We start from the raw sequence: 20545 nt of genomic DNA on the forward strand, positions 1-20545 counted from the left end.
GTGAGGCGTAACACTTCTGGTTCATTATTTTAGTTCATTTTGCAAATATATAATGTGAAAATACACCCACCCTACAGGAAATGCTACGACTGTGGCCTTGTTTAACTGTGTTATATTAAGACTTTCATTTCATTTGTCCACCTTAGTTATTGGCTATTACTGAGCCTACAAAAAAATAAAAATAAATGTCCTTACATTTGATCTACAACTTTTACAAAAAATGTTCAGCAGAACCTGAAACTATTGCTTGATTTTAGTATTACACTTAATTAAGTGTTTAATATGATGCCATAGCTCCGAATCACATGACACTCAAAGGTCCTCATGAATATAGAAGTGATATTGACAAGAATTAAAAATCCATTATCAGATCAATATAAATCCGCTGCTGAGCACCCCATACACACCATTAGCTCCCTGAGGGCATATGATCACAGATTCTTTTTTTCTTTTTTTTGATACCATTAAGATGATCAGACTGGACCATGACAATGCGCGCCGTGTGTGTCTGACGTGGGCTGGAGGCTGGAGCAGAAAAACACAGACAACCTCCAACACACTCTGTGAGATAACGAGGATAAGGAAATATATAAATATTAGGGGAGAAACAGCGGCTGGTTGTTTTCGGCGGTGCTTCACACACACGGAGCAGTCATGTATGTGGACAGAGCGGTGGGCTGAGGATGCACAATAGAGCATCTCACACACCGTGTTTAATTGCGGATTAGAGCAGGAGGGGGGAGGTGGTGGAGAAGGAGGAGGAGGGAGAGAGCACAACAAGGAAGGCAAGGAGACGCTCTTTATTATTTGGAGGAGAGAAGCGGAGGGGGGAGACAGCGACAGCGTGATCCCGGAGACGGCACAGACCGTGGCGGGGGGACGGGAGAGAGGAGGACACCGACACCGACAGTCGGCAGCGTCGTTCGGATGGTGTTGTTGCTCCCGACGCGGCGACGATGCGGCCCCACTGCTGGGTGATGGTAGCGCTGGCGGGGATCATGTCGTACTTCAGCCCGGAGAGAGCCCTCGGAGCACCGCAGAGGGAAGGTGAGCGGAGTCGGGGGATCGAGGGGGGTGTTGGAAACCTGTCAGTGATGCTGGAGAAAGGAGGAGAGAGAGAGGGGGGTTGGGGTGCGGGTGGGAGGGGGTGTAGTCAGTTATGAAAAGGCCTCTGCACATTGGGGTGAATTGTGTATTATCAGCCGGCTGGACTGAAACATAATGCGAGTTATTATTGCAGTACATGGCTGCCTTAATCAAAACAGGAGCGAGCCTGATTGGGTGATGGGTAGGGTACCATATTTGCATGCAGGGATGGAAATATTTGGGGGGGTGTTTCGATCTCCGGGCCTCACATCGATGGCTTTTAAAAACAACATGCAGTGGGTGAATAGCGGGCTAAAATCGTCGGTCAGTGCGAGATGTTTAGTCTATAAATAGCCTCCGCTTGGCACCAGAGATTATTTAGCCTATTAACCACTGCTGGCATCTTTGTTTTTCTCCGTCTGAATATGCCTTCTTTCCCTCCCCCCCCCACCCCCCCAAAGAGCTGGCAGAGTGTTGTGTTTGTGTAATGTGTGCAGTCATTGTGTTGTGGTGTATTGTTTTGATAAGAGCTGTTGGCACTGAGGCTGGTGGAAAAGGCCCTGTGTTAGGTTCCTATTTATATGCAGTGTCTGTCTGGACATCTGTCTAGGGAAAGATGAAAGAATAGCACTGCTCAGGAATTGTGCGTCAGGATTGGAGTTTGTGCTGCGTGTTTAGAGGGATTACACTGCCAGAGAGGGCCACATGGTGCCCCTGTTTTAAAGGTGTGAAGATCAACAATTACGATCAACTATATATCTCTCTGTTTCATGAGCTGGACCTCATTTGGACCGATTATCTATCATTTATAGGAATCCAGTGTGCCAATTTTCTTTTATTAGCAAAACACTGGGCCATTCACCAGCCCGCACTTTGATACAAAGGTGGATTCACATTCTGAGCACATCTTTCACTTACCTTTTCTCAGGCTGCTGGTTTGAAACAGAGTGAACCTTGCTCTGTTTATGTCGCAACTTTCTGTGCGCACAAAAATGAAACAAAAAGACGAGTAAAAAGAGAAGTCACAGGTTCATCTCACGAACACGAAAGTCACTACATTTCCCCGATTATTTTGTAGAATCTTGATCATGTGTCTACAAAATGTATCAAGCTGCTAAATTATTAAGTATACTTTAAAATTTATGTATGCGGTGTTTACAATATCATGACCTTGTGAAGGAATGTATTTTGGGATTTGAATGAGGGACAAAGAGTGAAGCTGAGCTATTTTGAGACAGCACAGACTTTAAAAACAATCATTTGTTTTCTAGGTATAGCTTCAATATCAATGTTTATATAACCCCTGTTTTTTCCCTTTTCAATCTTTTTCATGGAGGATTTTCATAATTTCTTTTGTTCATAGTTATTTGAGATTGTAGTGTAGTACTTTGTAGTGTTAACTACTGTGGGTGAAATTTGCTAACCTGCCAATGTTATCTTCAAATGTGGTTTTGTTTACAAGAGACTCAGTCATTTATTCACCAGATATAGTTTAAGTATTCATGTTTATATTTAATAAGCAAGTCCCTCACTACGTTCAGCAGGAGTTGGACACCCTCTTGACTCTTTCAAGGTGTCATTGTTCCTTTCTCTTATCATGTTTTGGCTGAAGAATTTAAATGGAACCTATAAACAATACCTGAAGGGTATTTAACCACACTGCCCTGCCCCTTTTCTTTTCTACAGATGGTTCACTGTCCACAATCGACTACATTGAGGTACAAATATCAAATGTCCCGATCCCTCCCTCTGTCACCTGAGTAGTAAACCTTCCTGATTTGAGTAATTCTTTTCCAATTACCAATCCCTTCCCAATTAGCGCTCCTTTTTTACCTAAATGACAACTCCAGCCACCCCTCCCCTGCTTCTTAACTGTGTCTCCTGAGTGCAATGCCATTTCTGATATTTCCCCTTTCCCCATGCTTTTGTCCTTACTGGAATGGTATACTCTCCCAGTTTCAAACTTTAATTCCAGTCTCTATTTTCCTTTACTGATTAAGACAATTTTTTTTTGTTATCTTGAGCTTAGTTTGTTTTCCTGCTTTTTTCCCCCTAAATCCCTGATGCAAACTGTCCATTGGGGTTCTCCACTGTGTCCCAAACCTGCCGCTAAGAAAACACTCCAATGGTTTTCCTCTAAACAAAACACCACTGTAACAAGATTTTACACTTTTCTGATTCAGTGAAGTCTCTTTGTTCCTTCTCACTGACTCACACCTACCAGTGCCCCCCTTGTAAAGCACAAATACCATGAATGTCTGCATTAAATCTTTCCTCCCTTGTATTTTCTTCCTGTCTTTCCCCTCTCAGTTTCTCAGTCCAGGGCTGCTTCCCTCTCTCCTCCACCCTACGTCGTCATCCTCATCTCTTGCTCGGGGCTTGTCTCTTTTGTTCTGCTGCTCCTCACCTGCCTGTGCTGTAAGAGAGGAGGAGTGGGGTTCAATGTAAGTCTTCAACATGTAAGAGATTTATTCACCTCTCTCTGCTTTCTTTGTTTTGTCACACATGTTGTGCATGTATGTATGTTTGTTATATGAGCCCAACTTGATAAACTGTGCAGGGATTTGTTATGGGAATGTAAACTGGAATATAAATGGTCATCTCTCAGTCTATTACTGACTCAGCCCTCATCTTTTGACCTGACAGTGTTTTGTTCAACTATTATTTGTTTTGAATGGTCACTTTCTCAATGTCTACCCTTTGTAGTTCCTGCTAAACCCCACTTTATTATTAAATTAAAGACTGCATTTTATTTTACATCCATAATTGTACCAGTATTGTGATTTTTCTGTGCAACCAGGAGTTTGACAATACAGACGGGGAGGAGTGCTCTGGAGGCTCCAGTCCCATCCAGGAGGACAGCCTGTCATCATGTCCCTCCCTCCCTGAGGTCTACACCCTGCCAGTCAGAGACCGGCCCAACTGTCCCGCCCTGCACGATGGAGGAGGTAACAAACCTGAAGCAGCTCTCATGTTCTCTCATGCTAGCATAGCTTCAAATCCCTCAAACTGAAAATAAAATAGTGTCCTGCACTAAACTCACTCAGGGTCCATTGGCGGAATCACTCATGTGGATCCATTAAAGGTCTCAAACTGAGTGCACAACCCGTAGCTCTGGACTCCCTACTGAACATCAGTGAAGTGGAAACTGAGAAAACACTGCATCAGGGCTCTGTACTGTGTTAGCACAGTACAGACTTTGGCAGATTTGTGACAAAACCTGCCAAAGGAGAATTGTTTCTCTTTAGTTTAAGACATGATCATATGAGAGTGAATTATCGCAACTGTGATGTGGAACCATGAAACCCTCCTTGCACTAAGGCAGCAGCTAAATGAGTATTTTATTATTGATTAACATTCAATAAAAACATCAGGAAAAAGGTTAAAAATGGCAATCACAGTTTTCCTATAACCAGTGGCATCATCAAATGTAATTTTGTTTGATCAGTGGTCCCAAACCTAACAATGTTCAAATTATTATGATCACATTTGAGAAGCTGCACCAAAGGTTTTTTGCCTGGAAAGCAGTTGAAGCAATTGAACAATTACTAAAGTAGTTGCAGATTCATTTGTGTCAGTCAACTAATCGATTATTTACAAATCATTGCAGTTTCACATTTCAACTACACAGCAAGACAAACCAAAAGACATTGGAAAAATACAGGTAGAATGGATTTTTTTTTTTTTTGTGAAGTGGCAGACAAAAGTTAAACTTTTGAAGTGAACCATACTTTGATTGTGTTTGATTCTGGGTTTTCCAGTTATTTTTATGTCTTTATATTTTTATATGATTACTTATATGCCATAAACATGTCTGAAGGGGATCTGGAATGTTTTGATGTTTATGTACTGCAGACATTGCTGTGTTGCAGCAGTCTACATGCCGTTTTTTCGGTGTACCAGTTTTCAAAGCTGATATTTAAGAGAGCTTGTATGATAAAGAACATCAAATGTTGACACCTGTGTGACCCTGGTCTTTTTTTCCCCTCTCTTACAGATTCAAAATCTCAGTGCTTCAAAAGACACACTTTAAACTATCTTCAGGAGATAGGAAATGGCTGGTTTGGAAAGGTAGGATGATCACCTGTCACATTCAGTCCTTTTGTGTTCATGTGAAATATGAACCACATTATTGTTCTGTCTTTTCCATCCTCTACTCTACTTAATACGGGGTACCAACCAGATCACAAGTCCTAACTCAAAATACAGGAGTTCTTTTTGTGCCAGTTTCCTTTCCCTGGTGCTCCTCCATGTTATTTACAATCGATGTCTTCTAGGTGATCCTGGCTGAAGTGCTGTGTGACTGCAGCTCCTCTCAGGCGGTGGTGAAGGAGCTGCGAGTCAGTGCCAGCCCTCTGGAGCAGAGGAAGTTCTTGGCTGAATCTGAGCCATACAGGTGGGAGAAACTGATGAAACTCAAGTCAACATTTTGGGTCCTCAATATGTAACTTTGGCCAAGCAGTAACCACTGCAGCCACAGGTGGCCAATATGGAATAATGACAGCTATAGATTATAGTAGATTATAGTATAAGTATAGATAAATCTTCCAAGTGAGTGACTCTGAGTGAGTGATTAGCTAAGGTTTGCCCACAGTAGCTCCCTTTAAGTCCCACTGTTTAGGATTTAAAGGGATATTATAAATATTTAAGAAATGGCTCATAACACTATGTGTTGTGGTAGTTGAGTCATTGTAGTAGACACGCTAGTGAAATCCATTTGTAATAATGTAAAATATGTCAACATAGTGGCTGACAATATTGTACATTAATTTTTTTTATTTTTTTTTATTTAGAAGAGAAAGATTTGTAATGCCTGCATACAAATTATGCTGTCTCACTTTAATTATTGATGAAATCAACAAACAGTAAGTTGTTTGAATTATACTTTAATGCAGCATTTATGTAGAGCAGCATTCAGATTGCTAATATTACTGCAGAAGAAGAATTACTGCATCTAAGAAGATGGAAACAAAGTAGAATTTTGGCTGTCCTCTCTCTTCAAACACACACACACACACACACACACACACACACACACACACACACACACACACACACACACACACACACACACACACACACACACACACACACAACACAAACAAAAATACAAACATTCACCCACAAGGAGTCATTTTCACTTACATTCACATGCTGTTTATGTCGCCTGTTTCCTCTGCTCCTGCTGAGGTACAAACCTTCAACTGGTTGTGTGATCGCTCTATATTCTCAGCCCTGTCATCTATCTATCTATCTATCTATCTATCTATCTATCTATCTATCTATCTATCTATCTATCTATCTATCTATCTATCTATCTATCTATCTATCTATCTATCTATCTATCTATCTATCTATCTATCTATCTATCTATCTATCTATCTATCTATCTATCTATCTATCTATCTATCTATCTATCTATCTATCTATCTATCTATCTATCTATCTATCTATCTGTCTGTCTGTCTGTCTGTCTGTCTGTCTCTCTCTCTGTCTCTGTCTATTTCTAATTAGCTTTATTGGTATAAAATCAAACTGTCCTGTCTCTGGTTTCTGTTTCTCCCATTAGGAGCCTTAAACATCCCAACATTCTTCAGTGTTTGGGGCAGTGCAGTGAGAGCATCCCCTTCCTCCTGGTTATGGAGTTCTGTCAACTGGTATGTACAAATTGTAAAATAGGACAAAGCTGAACATGAAGGGGGTAGAGGGGTGTGTCACGTTACTCTAAAAATCATTAGTATACTTTTGTTTACTTTTTAGTTCTGTCGTGTTTTTTTTTTCTTTAAGATTATTTGAAGCTTGATTAGTCATTTCATGTTGCTTTTAAAATGTTCCTATACATTTCATCTTTTATTACTGAGAAATGCTGTTCATTGCCATGCAAGATGTTATGTTCCACCCTAGTTATTTAATTGTCGTTTAGTTGCAACAGAAATGTTTCATGAGATCTTCTTTTAATAGCATTTGATGAGAGCAGCGCTGCAGATCATTTGATACAGGAGCTATGCGTTATTAGAAATATAAATGTTCCAGTGTCACTTAAATCTGCTTTGCATCAAAACAATCAGTTTGTATTCCTCCTCTCAGCTGCCTTAATCACTGACTGATTAAGAAAGCCTTATGTGTGGACTCTGAGGCCAAACAAAACAAAAGCAAATCATTTACAGCAACGCAGTGAGAAAACCCAAACAACACTGGAGTCTTTTTAGACTGCTATTACCCTGCTTGATAAAGTCTCCTGTTGTCCTTTTCTCACAGATATTTGTCATCCTCTTATATTGTCCTCATTTTATTTCCTTGCCCTTCCTGCATGGAGCACAAATGACTAATACAAAGGCTGCCAGCTCATTACCAATTCCCCTGCTGCTTTGAGGCTCTGTGATGGAAAACAACTGAAAAGGGATGTATTTACTGCAGAAGTCACAAATATTCCTTCAGCCCACACAGTGCTGCTGCAGGTTTTGTCTCTGTTTTATAGGAGAAGGGAACAAGCACACCGTCTTATGGCCAAAATGGCTCTAACTTGTCCTCTTTCACCTGGGTCCATATACTATTAGCATTATTGTTGTGATATACAACTTAGGGTGACCTGAAGAGGTATCTGCGAGCCCAGCGCAAGTCTGATGGGATGACGCCCGACCTGCCGACCCGGGACCTCTTGACTCTTCAGAGAATGGCTTTTGAGATCACCTCGGGTCTGCTGCATCTTCATGAAAACAACTACATCCACAGGTCAGTGATGATGCTCACGTGTCCTGTTAACAGTAAGATTGTCTTCAAGCGAGACTCTTATCTTTCAACAAAACCAGATTAAACAAAAGTGAGTGCTTCTGATCAGTGTGGCAAACAGGGTTTTGTTTTCTCCTTGCAGTGATCTGGCTTTAAGAAACTGCCTCCTTACCTCAGACCTCACTGTCAGGATAGGCGACTATGGCCTCTCACACAACCATTATAAGGTACGTGGATCTATGCTTGTGTTAAAATAAACCCTAACATAAATCCATAATCTATACATGTTTGCTACCAGATTTTCATCTCATATTTTTGATTTTAGGATCCATAATAATTCTTGTTGCATGTCTTTGTGAAGGAGGACTATTACCTGACTCCAGACAAACTATGGATCCCACTGCGCTGGATTGCTCCTGAGCTGCTGGAGGAGTACAGAGGATCTGTCATTGTTACTGACCAAACCAAGACCAGCAACGTGTGGTATGTTCTCGCTATCTCCTTAAATTTGTGATGTCACAAATTTACACTCATGTAATACGTCCCCCTTCAGCATGGACCACTGTCTAATCTTTTATTTGGAAGAAAAATTGAGCAGTCAATCAGTTGTGAAGCTCTTTACAAGACCAAAAAAAAACCCCAAAAAAACTGTGATTGGCCTGGGCACCAGTCCCTCAGAAAATAGCCAGCCAATCAGAAGAGAGATATTAATGCACCTTAAAGACAAAGACACAAAACAGCCTGTTATTAGTCAAGAGAAGCTTGAAAGAGGAGATGTAAAACTATATTGATGTGTTTTTCGTTACTTAAAACGATACATATCTTCTTATGGATATCAAGACTACAACTAAAACACCAGGAAAATGTAAATTATTTGACCTTTAAACCAAAAGTTCGTCAATAACCAGCTCAGACACAAAGCAACTGTAGCTGATTGCAGATTTCTTGGTTCACGAATATGTATTTCTTTTAATGGCAAGGCAATTTATGTATTTAAGAATTAATGCATTGAAACTTTGGACCAAAAATATCAAAAGTATGCTGTGTGAAAATAGTCTGAAATGCTATTTATGCTAAGAGTCTCAGTTGGAACATGATTTTGGCTCAAAATGTAAAGATATTCCACTCCTCTCGTAAAACTGAAGGCACAAAGGCAGCTTTAACATAAATACTACATAACCACTCAGCACAAATCCTAAAGATCAATGTGATTTCACTTTGGCTGAAGCTGAGTCGAGGAGTCCAGTTCAGTTTTTCAGCAGTCTTACCTGAGGGAGTAATACCTGAGCAGGCAGTAATACCTGTGGGAGGGCTGAAGAAATAAGAGTAAACCCTCAGGCTCTGATATTACAACCTCCGCTTTTAAACCAACAAGAAAACATTCTGGCAACGAAACACGTAGCAGAGAAAAACTGTATTTATTACCTCATATCCTCTCCAAACACATTTCCCCTTTATTTATATAATAAATCAGCTCACATAACTCATAGATCTTTTTTTCTAAAAATGTCTCGTCTGCCTAGGAGTCAAAGCTCTGTCTACACAAGGTTTGCTGTGAAAGCATTATGTAACAAAAAAACTAAGACGTGCTTGAAGACTAGTCTCTCACCATTTCAACTCTTTCTTTTTCCGTCCAGGTCTTTGGGGGTGGTGATATGGGAGCTGTTCGAGTTCGGCTCTCAGCCCCACAGACACTTGAGTGATGAAGAGGTGCTGACCTTTGTCATTAGGGAGAGACAGATAACACTGGCCCAGCCCAGACTTAAACTCTCCCATGCAGACTACTGGTCAGTATTTATCCACTTATTGCAATGTGTAGATGTGATGATTATGTTGATAACTGTCTTTCCAAACTTATGTCCTCTTGTTTTTGCTCTCTTGCCTGCAGGTATGAGATCATGCAGTCCTGCTGGCTACCTCCATCACAACGCCCTTCAGTAGCTGAGATATTCCTCCTCCTCTCTTCCCTCCTGGCTGCTGAGCGAGGAATGGCCAGGGGGAGTGTCGGGGAAGAAGATGAAGAGGATGAGGAGTATGAGGAGGGCAGAGGAAGGAGAGGGGAGAGCGAGGAGTCATTTGAAAGACGCTGGGACTTACTCCGACCACCTGCTTTTCAGACTGCAGCAAACGAGCGGCAAAGGGAAAGGGACTATGGCAGGGAAGACAGAGACAACTCCTACCCCCTACTGGACCCTGTGGGGAACTGTATCACCCCGTCCTCGTCTGAACTCGATGACATCCTGACTGTCACTGAAACCAGCAAAGGGTTGAACTTTGAGTATTTCTGGGAGAAGGCTCATGCCAGACGAGGCTACAAGCCTCTTCCTCCTCCTCAGCCAATCCCAACTGTGAACAATAACCACAGACAGTCTTTGGACACTCCCACTGTGGTACCAGTGATAAGCGCCCGTAGCCCCTCTCTCGCCAGCGAGTACTACATCAGACTAGAAGAGCACACTCCCCAAGACAAGTCGCCAACCCTAAAAGGGAAGGCACAGTCGTCTTTCTGCTCTGATTCGATTTGCCCCGGAGACATGGAGCTCATAGAGATCCGCAGTGGAATGCTGGGAAAAGACAGAGTCCCTTATTTTTCCTCTGACAAATGTGGAAAGGGCCTCCAGACGGTCCGATCGAGCGATGTTCAAATCCAAATGCCCAACACCGGTGTTGCTGAATTCAGAGACACTTCGAGCAGAGTGACTGACTTCTCAGTGGTCGATTTAGGTGACGATGATGAAGTGGAGAAGAAAAAGAGCAGTGAGGCAGACAGGAAGTTGTCCACAAGCTCTCAAGCCCCAGTCCTTCCTCCGAAGCCTCGCTCTATGTCCATGTCATCAGCCAGCCACCTTTACTCGCGCCCCCTGCCCGCACCTCCACTCGGATACAGAGGACTGCCTCACTACACCATCAGTGGAAAAATTGAGACTGATCCCCATCACACCTGCCCACCTTCTACCTTCGATCACCTCGGGCTCCATCGGTCCCGTCAGACTCTGCCCCCCTCCCCGTCCCTCTCCCCCTCCCTTCCCCCATCAAGCCATCCAATTTACCCTCAGCCTCCTCAGATGTGTCCTCCCCCTCTGCCTCCCCACTCCAAACCTCAAAGAAATTGCCCCAGCTATAACTCAGCTGAGGCTTACTTGAGATATAGTAAGCCACAGATGCAGAGATCCAACAGAGACCCGCTATCCTGTGACTTGTCCGATAGAGAGAGTGACGCCAGGCATGCAGCATCACTGCACGCCTCCAAGGAGCCTTCACGTGTAAAAGACTTTGACTCTCCTGTTCGTCGAGAAAACCCTCTGCGCCCTATTTATCGAAATCTACCCCGACCTCAACCCACAAACCCCCAGATCGACGGACAGTCTTCATCGAGTCCCACCTACTCAGACGAGGACGACTCTCCTTTCATGTCCCCTCAAAGGCCTGATGGTGGGACGACTGTCACTCACTCAAGTCTATCTGAAGACGCAGACCCAGGCGCTTCAGACCTCTTCTCCAGGGGAATGAAAAGGACTCAGTCACGTCTTGACACTATCCTGCCTGCCATTTGGAAGGAAGACGCCGAACTTCAGGCTGAACGCGTTGCTGCAGCCAAGAAATCCCCCATGCATCTGTTTTTGACAGAGATATCAAGTGTGACGGAGTCAAATGAGTCCAAGTCAGAGGCTTCATGGGAGAAGGAAGAGAGAAGAGATGGAGAGAGATGGGGGAACTTTGTGCTGCCCAACAGAGGGATGCGCCGCTCTCAGTCTCTGATCACAGAGCTGGGTTCAGGAGGACACTCGTGGGGACCGGAGAAACATATCGACGGGACCAGAGCTGAGGAGGACAACACGAATACTAAAGAATCATTCCAGAGGGATCTTTTTCTTACAGAGATCGACACAGGAAGGATGGAGGCTGATATAGAAAGAGGATCAGAAAGTGATTCAGTACAATACCTCTATCCTGCAGGATCCAGGTTACGACCCTATGTCTGCGCTCCCGGCCTCCCATCATACACAGAGGCAGAGGAAGCCTACTCGAAAGGTATACGGAGATCTCGCTCTCTCTTGTCTGAGATCACCGTTGAGAAACAAGAGTCTGAAATGCTTACAAATGAGAAGGAGTCACGGAGACCGGAAATGACCAGGGAGGAGTTCTTGAAGGAGATCCAGTCAGCAGAGACCTTTCTGACTGAAATCATAGCGAGACAAAATGCTGCAGCAAACAAGAAGGACACAGATTCATCTTACTCCCCTACTCCACTGTCCCCTGAGTATGAGTCCATATGCATTGACCCTAACTCAGCTCAGACCATCACATTTCAGTCAGAGAGCTCCATACGAGCGTCCAACAAAAGCAAAGATGATATGCAAACTGAGGCCATCTACGCCCAAGTCACCAAGCGTGCAAAGAAGAGCGAGATAAAAGTTTCAATGAGACCGGAGATCCCAATTCTTCACATAGGATCAAATAAACAGCCTCTCAACGTAGAAAACCAAGGAAACGATGCTGACAACTGCCAGTCTGGTGAGTTTGTGTTTTCAGAAATCATGCCCAAAAATGGTTTACTTCATAACCAAACTCTTGCATGTCAGAAAGAAGAGGACGAGTGTTCGGATGGCCCTGCCTTACCTGCCAGAGGAGAGCAAACACATCTGTCAGAACATTCTCCTCCTGAATCCACTGAGAGCGTTAAAGAGTCCGGCACTGTGATACTGCGTGAGAACAAATCACTCTTTACAAATGACACTGAAAAGGCTGCTGTTATAGGCAATGGTGAGATTATGAAAGATGGCCGACAGGCCCGCAGCCCTGAGAGAGTAGATCAAACACGGGGAAGGGCTGATACCACGTCACATGACCCTGAGAAAACAGCGGATTTGGAAAGCTCTAAAAATGTGGGTTCTCGTGATAATGAAAGCTTTGAAGACACAAGAGAAAATTTGTTTCAGCACAATGACAGTGGTGAAGAAAAACACTGTCATATTGCCCAAGAGACGCCCACTCCTGGAGCCATTCCAACCACTCCAGACTGGGACCCATCTTCTGATGTCTCACTCATCACCCCCACTGACTCTGTCCTGTCACCTATGACTTCCAGCTCAGCCGACTGCCTCACACCTAGTGACTCATGGACAGGAGTAGGGGGAGGAGGAACGGGTAGCGGCACGTGGCGGGCGCTGGGAAATGAAACGCCACATCGAGACTCGGCCTATTTCTCAGACAGTGACTGGGAGGGTGACGGGATGAACAGGAGGAGCAGTGATGGACTTATCGCCTCCAGGCCAGGCAGCGGTCGAGGAGGTGATCGGGGAATACTGACAGGGATAGAGGAGAAGACCGAGGAGGAGGGAGACATGGGAGAAAAGAGCCCTTTAAGAAACAGTACGCACATCTCAGATAACAAAACAGAAACTGAAGAAGTGAGGACTACTGAGATTTGTGAAGAGAAGGGTGTACTCTATCAAAATGAAAATGACATCTCACATGTAGGTAATGACAAAGATGTTTTAAACAAAGGGCTGGAGTCCACGCACAGAGACGATTCTGGCATTTTCTCCTGCGAGAGCAAAAAGTCAGCACTTCTGTGTGACGATCCCCAGACCAAGGACTGTGTTGACTTAATTGATAAGCTGTTTTCAAAATTAGATGATGAGCCACTGAAAGGGCTCTCACACAGCGGTGGGTATGTGATAGACAGCCACTACACAGATTTCATTGCTTCTCAGATAACAGATTGCAAATACCGGGAGTCTGCAGAGAGCAACTTAAATCTACATTCCAAGGGCCCTGCTGAGACAAATAGTTTGATTAAGTCTGTATCTGGCAGCCAGTCAAAGGATTGCATGTTTAGACCAAGCAACAAAGATTACACAGAGACAGATAGTGATCGCACTGCACTGAAATCCCTGAAATCTGGAAATGAAACGGTGGGATCCGTCACGCCATCCCAAGTTGATAACGCAGAACCCATATTATCAAAAGTGTGTGACATTCAAAGCAATGATGCCATACATAGAAATGAAACCCTGCCAAATGAGGATTGGAAACCTGTTGATGATAAAGGGAGTGGTCTGATGTGTCCTTGGGATGCCGAGGAGCCTCAGAGATGTGGAGAGAGGCCAGGTCTAGACGAGCTGGGCCTGAGAAACCTCCACTGCTCAGATGGCAGAGAGGACAAGAAGGTTACAACAGAGACAGAGCTGCAGCATATTGCTGCAGAGCTGAGTAACGCCATGAAGGAAAAGTCTCCCCTTAGGGGAACAGCAAGCAGGATGGACTCTTCTAACAATGTGGATAACAACTTTTGTGAGGGGCTGGATGTGACAACTAAAAATTTATGGAGCGCTCTAGAGGAGGATGAAGAAAGACCAGGCTCTGGGGGAGTTAGGGGTGAGTTTGACTGCCACCGTCTTTCACAGTCAAGGGACTTGCGCTTGTGGCCGGATGAAAACAACCAGTGGGCCTCTCCGGAGAAGAGTTGCCGAGGAATCGAGCTGAGATCTGAATTTTTCTCCGGGTTCGGTAACAAGGCATGGGAAGTGGGAGAGAGGCTTGTTGTGGGTCAGGAGTACTGGGAGACGGAAGAAAACGATGAACTTGCTGGAAGTGAACCTCACCCTGCTGTCTTGGAGGGCTGTGAAGAAATCTGGAACAATGAAACACAAGGACTAATAGGCAAAAAAATGTGGAAAGATACTGCTGCCCAACAGACTGCAACAGACATACAACAAGAGGAAAACATCGAGAACCTGCGGGAAATGAGGGACAATTTTAAGGAAGTCACCCAAGGAGAAGTCTCAGATGTTGAAGTAGAGAATATAGAAATCCCAGAGGAGGAGAGCTTGGAGCAAGGACAGAGGCAGATTTCTTCCTACACAGACGAAGTCAGGGACAGAGAAGGTCGGCTAGACTCCACAGAGGTGGAGGAGAATCTAAATTTTAACAGATCGCCTCAGAATCAACTCTGCAACATCCAGAGGGAGGAGCAAACATCAGCTGTACATGCTGACAAAGAGGAAAGTTCTAATTTAGAGAACTGCTTCAGCCACACTTTGGAAAATAGTAGCTCTAATATATCTATTTGCATCACTGAAGCGCCTCACGTGAACTTTTCAGAGCTGGAAAATGATGAATCGGGCCTCGATTCAGAGGCTGAAATCAGACCGTGGCTTGCTCGACAATACATAGAAGAAAGAGTAAGCATTGTGAAAGTCGAGGAGGATTACAGAGACATTCCCCTTCCTTCCAATCCCAGTGACCTTGATGCACAGGAGGAGATAGATCAGTCATATCCACAGGTAGACAATTTCAGCTCTGTAGATTTTCCAAGTCCTCCACCCAGCATAGACCTTGATGTGCAGGATGATAAACTGGAGAGTTTAGATGACTCTTTTCCCAGTCCACCACCCTCTGTTATAGAGACAGAGGACTTTATTAGTCACATTAATCTGGAAGATTTTATTGCGAGGTCTGAGACAGAGCCATATATTTCCCCAGCACACAACACAGAGCCGTACATTTCCCCAACTAACAACACGGATGTCCCAGAGCCACTTCTGCAAGAATTTCCATCTGCTACAACTCAGTGTAAAGGGATCTCAGCCAACCTGAAGCTGCCCTCTGTGCATATAACACTTAACGATGAAAGCAGCCTTACATCCTACATCAACAGTCAAGATGATCATAATAACTTGTCCCAGAAAACATCACCCGCAATGCCGTCCGCACCCCAAGATCCCCTGAACAGTCTGCCAGAACTGCTGATTTCTGAATGGAAAGATTTGGATGAGGAGCCACTGGAGGATTTTGAAAAACTGGAACAACTGTGCTGCATATCAGGGGATGAGGAGGAAGCTCTGGGGGACCTTTTCTTGGGGAACCTGGAGCTCCTGGAGTCTTTTAAGAAAATACCTGATCAGAAAGGCAGCAGTGGTGGTGATAGTGATGTAGGGGACGAGATGCGTGACTCCTCTACTCTTGAGGGCACTAGGATGGATTTAAATGAGGACCGGATCTCTGATGACTCTGATGATCTGGTGGAATCTGTACAAGCCATCATCCTGGATTCCCAAGACAACCTGTCACCGAAAGAAGAGAGGGATAACGGACGGAGATCACCAGGCCAAACATCTGACATCAAGGACCAGGGATCTCTTTCCAAGATGACAACTAAGAACGGTCTTATGATGCAGGTGAGCATGGTTTATTGTGCTTTGCTTTTAGTGCTCCTTATGTGAGCTGTTTCAGTGTATTCACCTTTTTTTTGTTGTTGCCTAAGGTGTGTGAAGAGAGGCTGCAGTTCTCCCTCAGTGAAAATGTGAAAACAAATTTGCTTTGGGGGGAAACCGTCAAAGACACTGTTATGCTCCGGCCCTGGGGGGAACAAGTCAGGGAGAGCAGCAGTGAGCTGGTCACCATGAAAGAACAAAGAGAGGATGAGAGGTATGGAGGCTGACCTTTAAAATCTGATCCTGGATAACTTTGTTTAAAATTCCTGGAAAGACAAGTTGTGTTTGTATTTGTTTGAAGGCCATTTTTCAATGCTTTCAATGCAAATAAGACAAAAACTATCAACAAGTCTAGATATCACCAATTGCAAATGAGACAATATCTATTTTTCTTTGTTGTTTTAGCCAAGAGGATCAGGACGCTGCCACCAGCATTCAGGCTCTCACAGAGTCTGATAAAACTAAATCTGAGCCACTCACTGTGATTGAACAACCTGAAGTCACGACACCTCAACCTGTCGTGAACCAGGCAATGAAAGGTACCTTCATGTTGATAATATTTATCTTAATGTGTGAGATGAAATAGATATGTCTGATAGACGAACATGGATGGTAAATCTTTGATTTGTGTTTCCCGGAGGAAAAAGTGGGGAAACTTTACGGGAAGTCCTTCCTCCCAGCTGCCATTAAACTGTTTAATACACACAAATAAACTACTGTGATGCATATATATGATTATATTGTGTATATATTTAGTCTAAAGACAAAAGGAAAAATAAATAGAGGAAAAAAAACAATGGATATCAATAACTTATTTAATTTGCACAGTGGTCTGCTTTTGAGAAAGTTTTCTGCTTGAGAAAATAGGTAAACAAATACAGAAAGCTGAGTTCTAAAAATTATTTTTTCTTTCAGTCAGGTGAAAGAGAGGACGCTATTGTCAGGTATTCCTATTATCTAACGTCTCCTGTCTGCTCTCACTTTCACAGCGAAGCTAGCTCGCCTGTCTCTCGCCCTCCCTCCTCTTGCGCTGACTCTTCCCCTTACCCCAACGGGTAAAGGCGGATTTGGGGACGGGCCCATCGGAAATCGGATAGGAAGACGAAGAGGTCTGTCGTCAGGGAGTGACCCCGACGATGAGGAGGAGGACGAGCAGGAGGACGAAAGCTCCCGGAGGGTGATTGTTGTCACAGAAACGGACATGGACAAACGTGTCGGGCTGAGGAGTGTTCTCAAATCACCTAAGGAGCCGATGGACAGAGAGAGGGACAGAGGAAGGAATGTGTCCTTTTTTGATGATGTCACAATCTATCTTTTTGATCAGGTATTTCCCAGTTATTCCGTAACTGGTTTATGAGAAAGCATGTTAGAGTGAAAAGGAGGCCTGACTGTCGCTTTCATTGTCACAGGAAACTCCAACCAATGAGCTGAGCTCTTCAGCTCCCACAAGTCCAGCAGGCGTATCTGTCAAAAGCACCAAGTTGGATTTGCGTGGTGAGTTCATAAACATCTTACAATCATGACGAGACGCAGAATTAGGAATGTAATTTTTAGTCTTGCCATTGGGAGGGCTTCAGGAATGAGCATATTGTCCTACAGGTTAAACCACAACTTCAAGTTCAAACTAAAAAAACAGAGGGATCATGTTTGTTTAGTTTTTACTGAAAACTAAACAAAAACATTCATGCTGACAACATGAATAGATTGTGTCAACATAAACGTAACATTTGACCTGTTACGTTTATGCTCACATGTAAATAAATAACACTTATTCTGTTACAATTGTGTGTTTTTGAAATTAATATCAGATATTTTTTCATTAATTTGTCATGTCATCAAGAATATTGCAGCAATACTCTGAAATACTGTGATTATTTTACGGCCATATCGCCCACCCCCAATATCAGGTAAAGTACTTTGGTTTATGACCAAATAATTATAAAACTGACACTCATCATCAGCTGTACTTTTTGTTTGGTACTAATTAGCTCATATGTTAGCATGCTACCATGCTAAACTAAGATGGTGAACACAGTAAACATTAGACTGCTTCACATCAGGATGTCAGCATGCTCACGTTGGCATTCAGCTCAAAGCACTGCGGAAGTGCAGCATAGAGCCGCTAGCACAACTGTTGACTCTTAGACTTGTTAGACTATACAGATAATCAGTCTGCAGTCTGTTTGTTTTAATTCACGGAGGATCAGTTGTACCTGCAGAATGACGTAATGAAATCTGACAGCCACCAGCTCATCCCCCACCCACTGGAGAGGAAAACCTTCAGTTCAACCACCTCCTCTCCAAAAATACAGCCAGAATTAATCTTCTATAATTATCCCCCTCGACACTGTGACATGTGGAACTGAGCGGGGACATTAATCCCGCGCTCAACAATGCAAGCCTAAGCTGTGTTCACCAACACATTTTCAGTTGCTCTCTTGACTTCCGCTCTCCATCTCACACACTCATCACCTCTTTTCACAGAGTAATGAAAGTCAGGGCTCAGAATTTGCACATAGAAACACCAAAATTAGATACTTTCATGATCTCTCGTAGCCTTTGGAGTTGAGACTTCAAATCTCGGAGAGAAGATGCTGTGTTCCCTTTGAGTTATTTTTAACTAAAACTGTCTTGCTTCAGTGTGGTTGTATTAATAGACAGAAATGATGAGTTTTATTTTCTGGCCTGTGTTTGGTCTGGCTCTAATGTTTTACTGTGTATCACAGTAGCATTAAAGTCACGTGTCGCAGTCATGGATGGATTACGAGACAACATTTCTCCGAGGTACAGACATGTAAAAGGCCGCACACATACAAGTACGCAGTTGTACTCCACTGCACCTTTAAACAGACATTGAGTTTCCTTTTAACTTCAAACAGAGTCTCAGGGCCCAAAGGGTTCAGTAACCCATCTGTGGTCCTGATGTTGATGTTTTTATTATTAAGACAGTTGTATTGGTGCTTGATTTTGTTTTTCTTGTCCAGGGCCATCAAAAGCAAAAGAATCAAGAAGGAAAGATGATCTATCAATCAAACCAAGGTCGCCTGTGGGGGCCAATCCAGTGACTTCATCCCGCTTCACGGTCAGCCCTGCCAACGACCCTCACTTGGTGTGATGTTACACGTCTTCATGGGAACCTTTAGAGCCGAACCCTCTTGGACTGGCCAGTGAATTAACCCGACAACCAGCCATTCACCCAGAGGATATTTTTTTATTGAAAAGGCAACTGAAAGAGCGAGACTCCGGTTCTAAAAGCTGGACACATTCCAGGTTTTACCAGCGACAGGATTTTGTATGACAGGGGTTGTTGAGCTCCTGCCTGCCACTGTTTACAGAGTTTATTCTTAGCCTTTGGCTACAAAAGTCTTTGGAAAAGGCAGCATATGCTAGGAGAAGAGGAACCTGGAGCTTTGTAAAATCGGAAACAGATTTGACAGCTATGCAGTGGGAGTCTTGCTGTGTACCAGCTTCTCTTTTTCTGCTTCATTCTGTTGTATTATTCCTCGGGTGTGCGGGGAATGCACTTTCTTTAGTCATTCATCTGTCTATGTAAACGTTTGGATTACAGTGCTCTCTTTATTAAAGAAGTTTTTCATTGCAGTCAGTCAGTTGTTCTTGTAGGCAGCAGTTTGAAACAGAAATTGCTTGACTCCTGTATTTGAGAATGCTCCTTAGCATTTGTACAAATATCATATTACAAGTGTAAACAATATCATTTTAGAGCTGTTTACTTTTAGATGTATTCTTAGACTGCACGAAAAATGAAACACGCTATGTTTCTTTCTACTTTTATTTCTGCAAAACTTGTATTTCTGTATTTCTATTAATTTATATATTTATTATATTATTTTATTTATTTATTTATGTAAAGTTAATTACATGCAATATTTTATTTATTTATTTACCTGTTTATTAATTTACCTATTTATTTGCTTTGGTGCAATTAACCTATATGAACTTAGCTATAATTTGTTTGGGACAGAATGCATCTAGGTTATACCTTCTCTTAAGATCTTCATAACAAATAAATCAAAAATATTTTCCCAAACGTCTTAATTGCTAAAAAAAAAAAAAAAAAAAAAGTATTTTGTATAATTTTACTTGTTAATATATGCCAATCTGTATGGGTCTATGTCCTGTAATGTTTCATTATTTTCTCATGTCTAGGAATTTTTAACTGTCTTGTCATTCCTCTATCTTGTTTACTGACAGTTAATGTAGCTTAGCATGAAAAATCAAAGCATTTCATGAGTAAATAAGACCATTTGTTTGTGTATCTGTTAAGTTATCCCATTTTCTACTAATAAGAGTCCATTACGCAGTCGAGGTCCAATTAGTCCATTTGTTTAGTCTGTTTAAATGTTGGTTTCAACTTGTATTGTTTAAAGAATGGTTTTCAAGGGGTACTGTATAAACAAGGGGAAATAAAAACTACAAAATGTGAACCTATTACTTGAAATGTGTCATGACAATAAATCGCACTGTTTTATTTCATAAACCTGTATTCATAA

General features: G+C 42.9%; 1 protein-coding gene across 5 annotated transcripts; it reads left to right on the top strand.

Annotated features, from left to right (window-relative positions):
• The first annotated feature begins 519 nt into the window (after positions 1–519).
• On the top strand, positions 520–20483 carry lmtk3 (lemur tyrosine kinase 3). 5 transcript variants are annotated; one of them, XM_069695785.1, is made up of 18 exons: positions 520–1047; positions 3397–3545; positions 3887–4034; positions 4697–4750; positions 5084–5157; positions 5364–5482; positions 6656–6743; positions 7670–7818; positions 7958–8042; positions 8177–8298; positions 9453–9602; positions 9704–15998; positions 16085–16248; positions 16440–16573; positions 17024–17358; positions 17444–17528; positions 18761–18818; positions 19019–19148. In XM_069695785.1, exons 1-18 carry the CDS (start codon positions 957–959, stop codon positions 19053–19055), a joined length of 8337 nt encoding a protein of 2778 aa, XP_069551886.1. In that variant the 5' UTR covers positions 520–956; the 3' UTR covers positions 19056–19148. The 5 variants fall into 5 exon arrangements, with proteins under 5 accessions (XP_069551886.1, XP_069551888.1, XP_069551883.1 ...); XM_069695787.1 differs by lacking the exons at positions 18761–18818; positions 19019–19148 and adding an exon at positions 17875–18750; XM_069695782.1 differs by lacking the exon at positions 18761–18818 and having other exon boundaries at positions 521–1047; positions 19019–20483.
• The last annotated feature ends 62 nt before the right edge of the window (positions 20484–20545 follow it).

This window comes from Brachyistius frenatus, unplaced genomic scaffold (assembly GCF_029030835.1).
Source record: "Brachyistius frenatus isolate BFR_SWC_R1_liver_20210118 unplaced genomic scaffold, ASM2903083v1 Contig_20, whole genome shotgun sequence".
Lineage (NCBI taxonomy): Eukaryota > Metazoa > Chordata > Actinopteri > Embiotocidae > Brachyistius > Brachyistius frenatus.

Bases quoted from the DNA above. Each gene is read 5' to 3' on its own strand.
- lmtk3 (XM_069695782.1), top strand. From the start codon at position 957: ATGCGGCCCCACTGCTGGGTGATGGTAGCGCTGGCGGGGATCATGTCG. The intron at 4,751-5,083 runs GTAGAATGGATT...CCTCTCTTACAG, and splicing joins AAGACATTGGAAAAATACAG to ATTCAAAATCTCAGTGCTTC. The intron at 5,158-5,363 runs GTAGGATGATCA...GATGTCTTCTAG, and splicing joins GAAATGGCTGGTTTGGAAAG to GTGATCCTGGCTGAAGTGCT.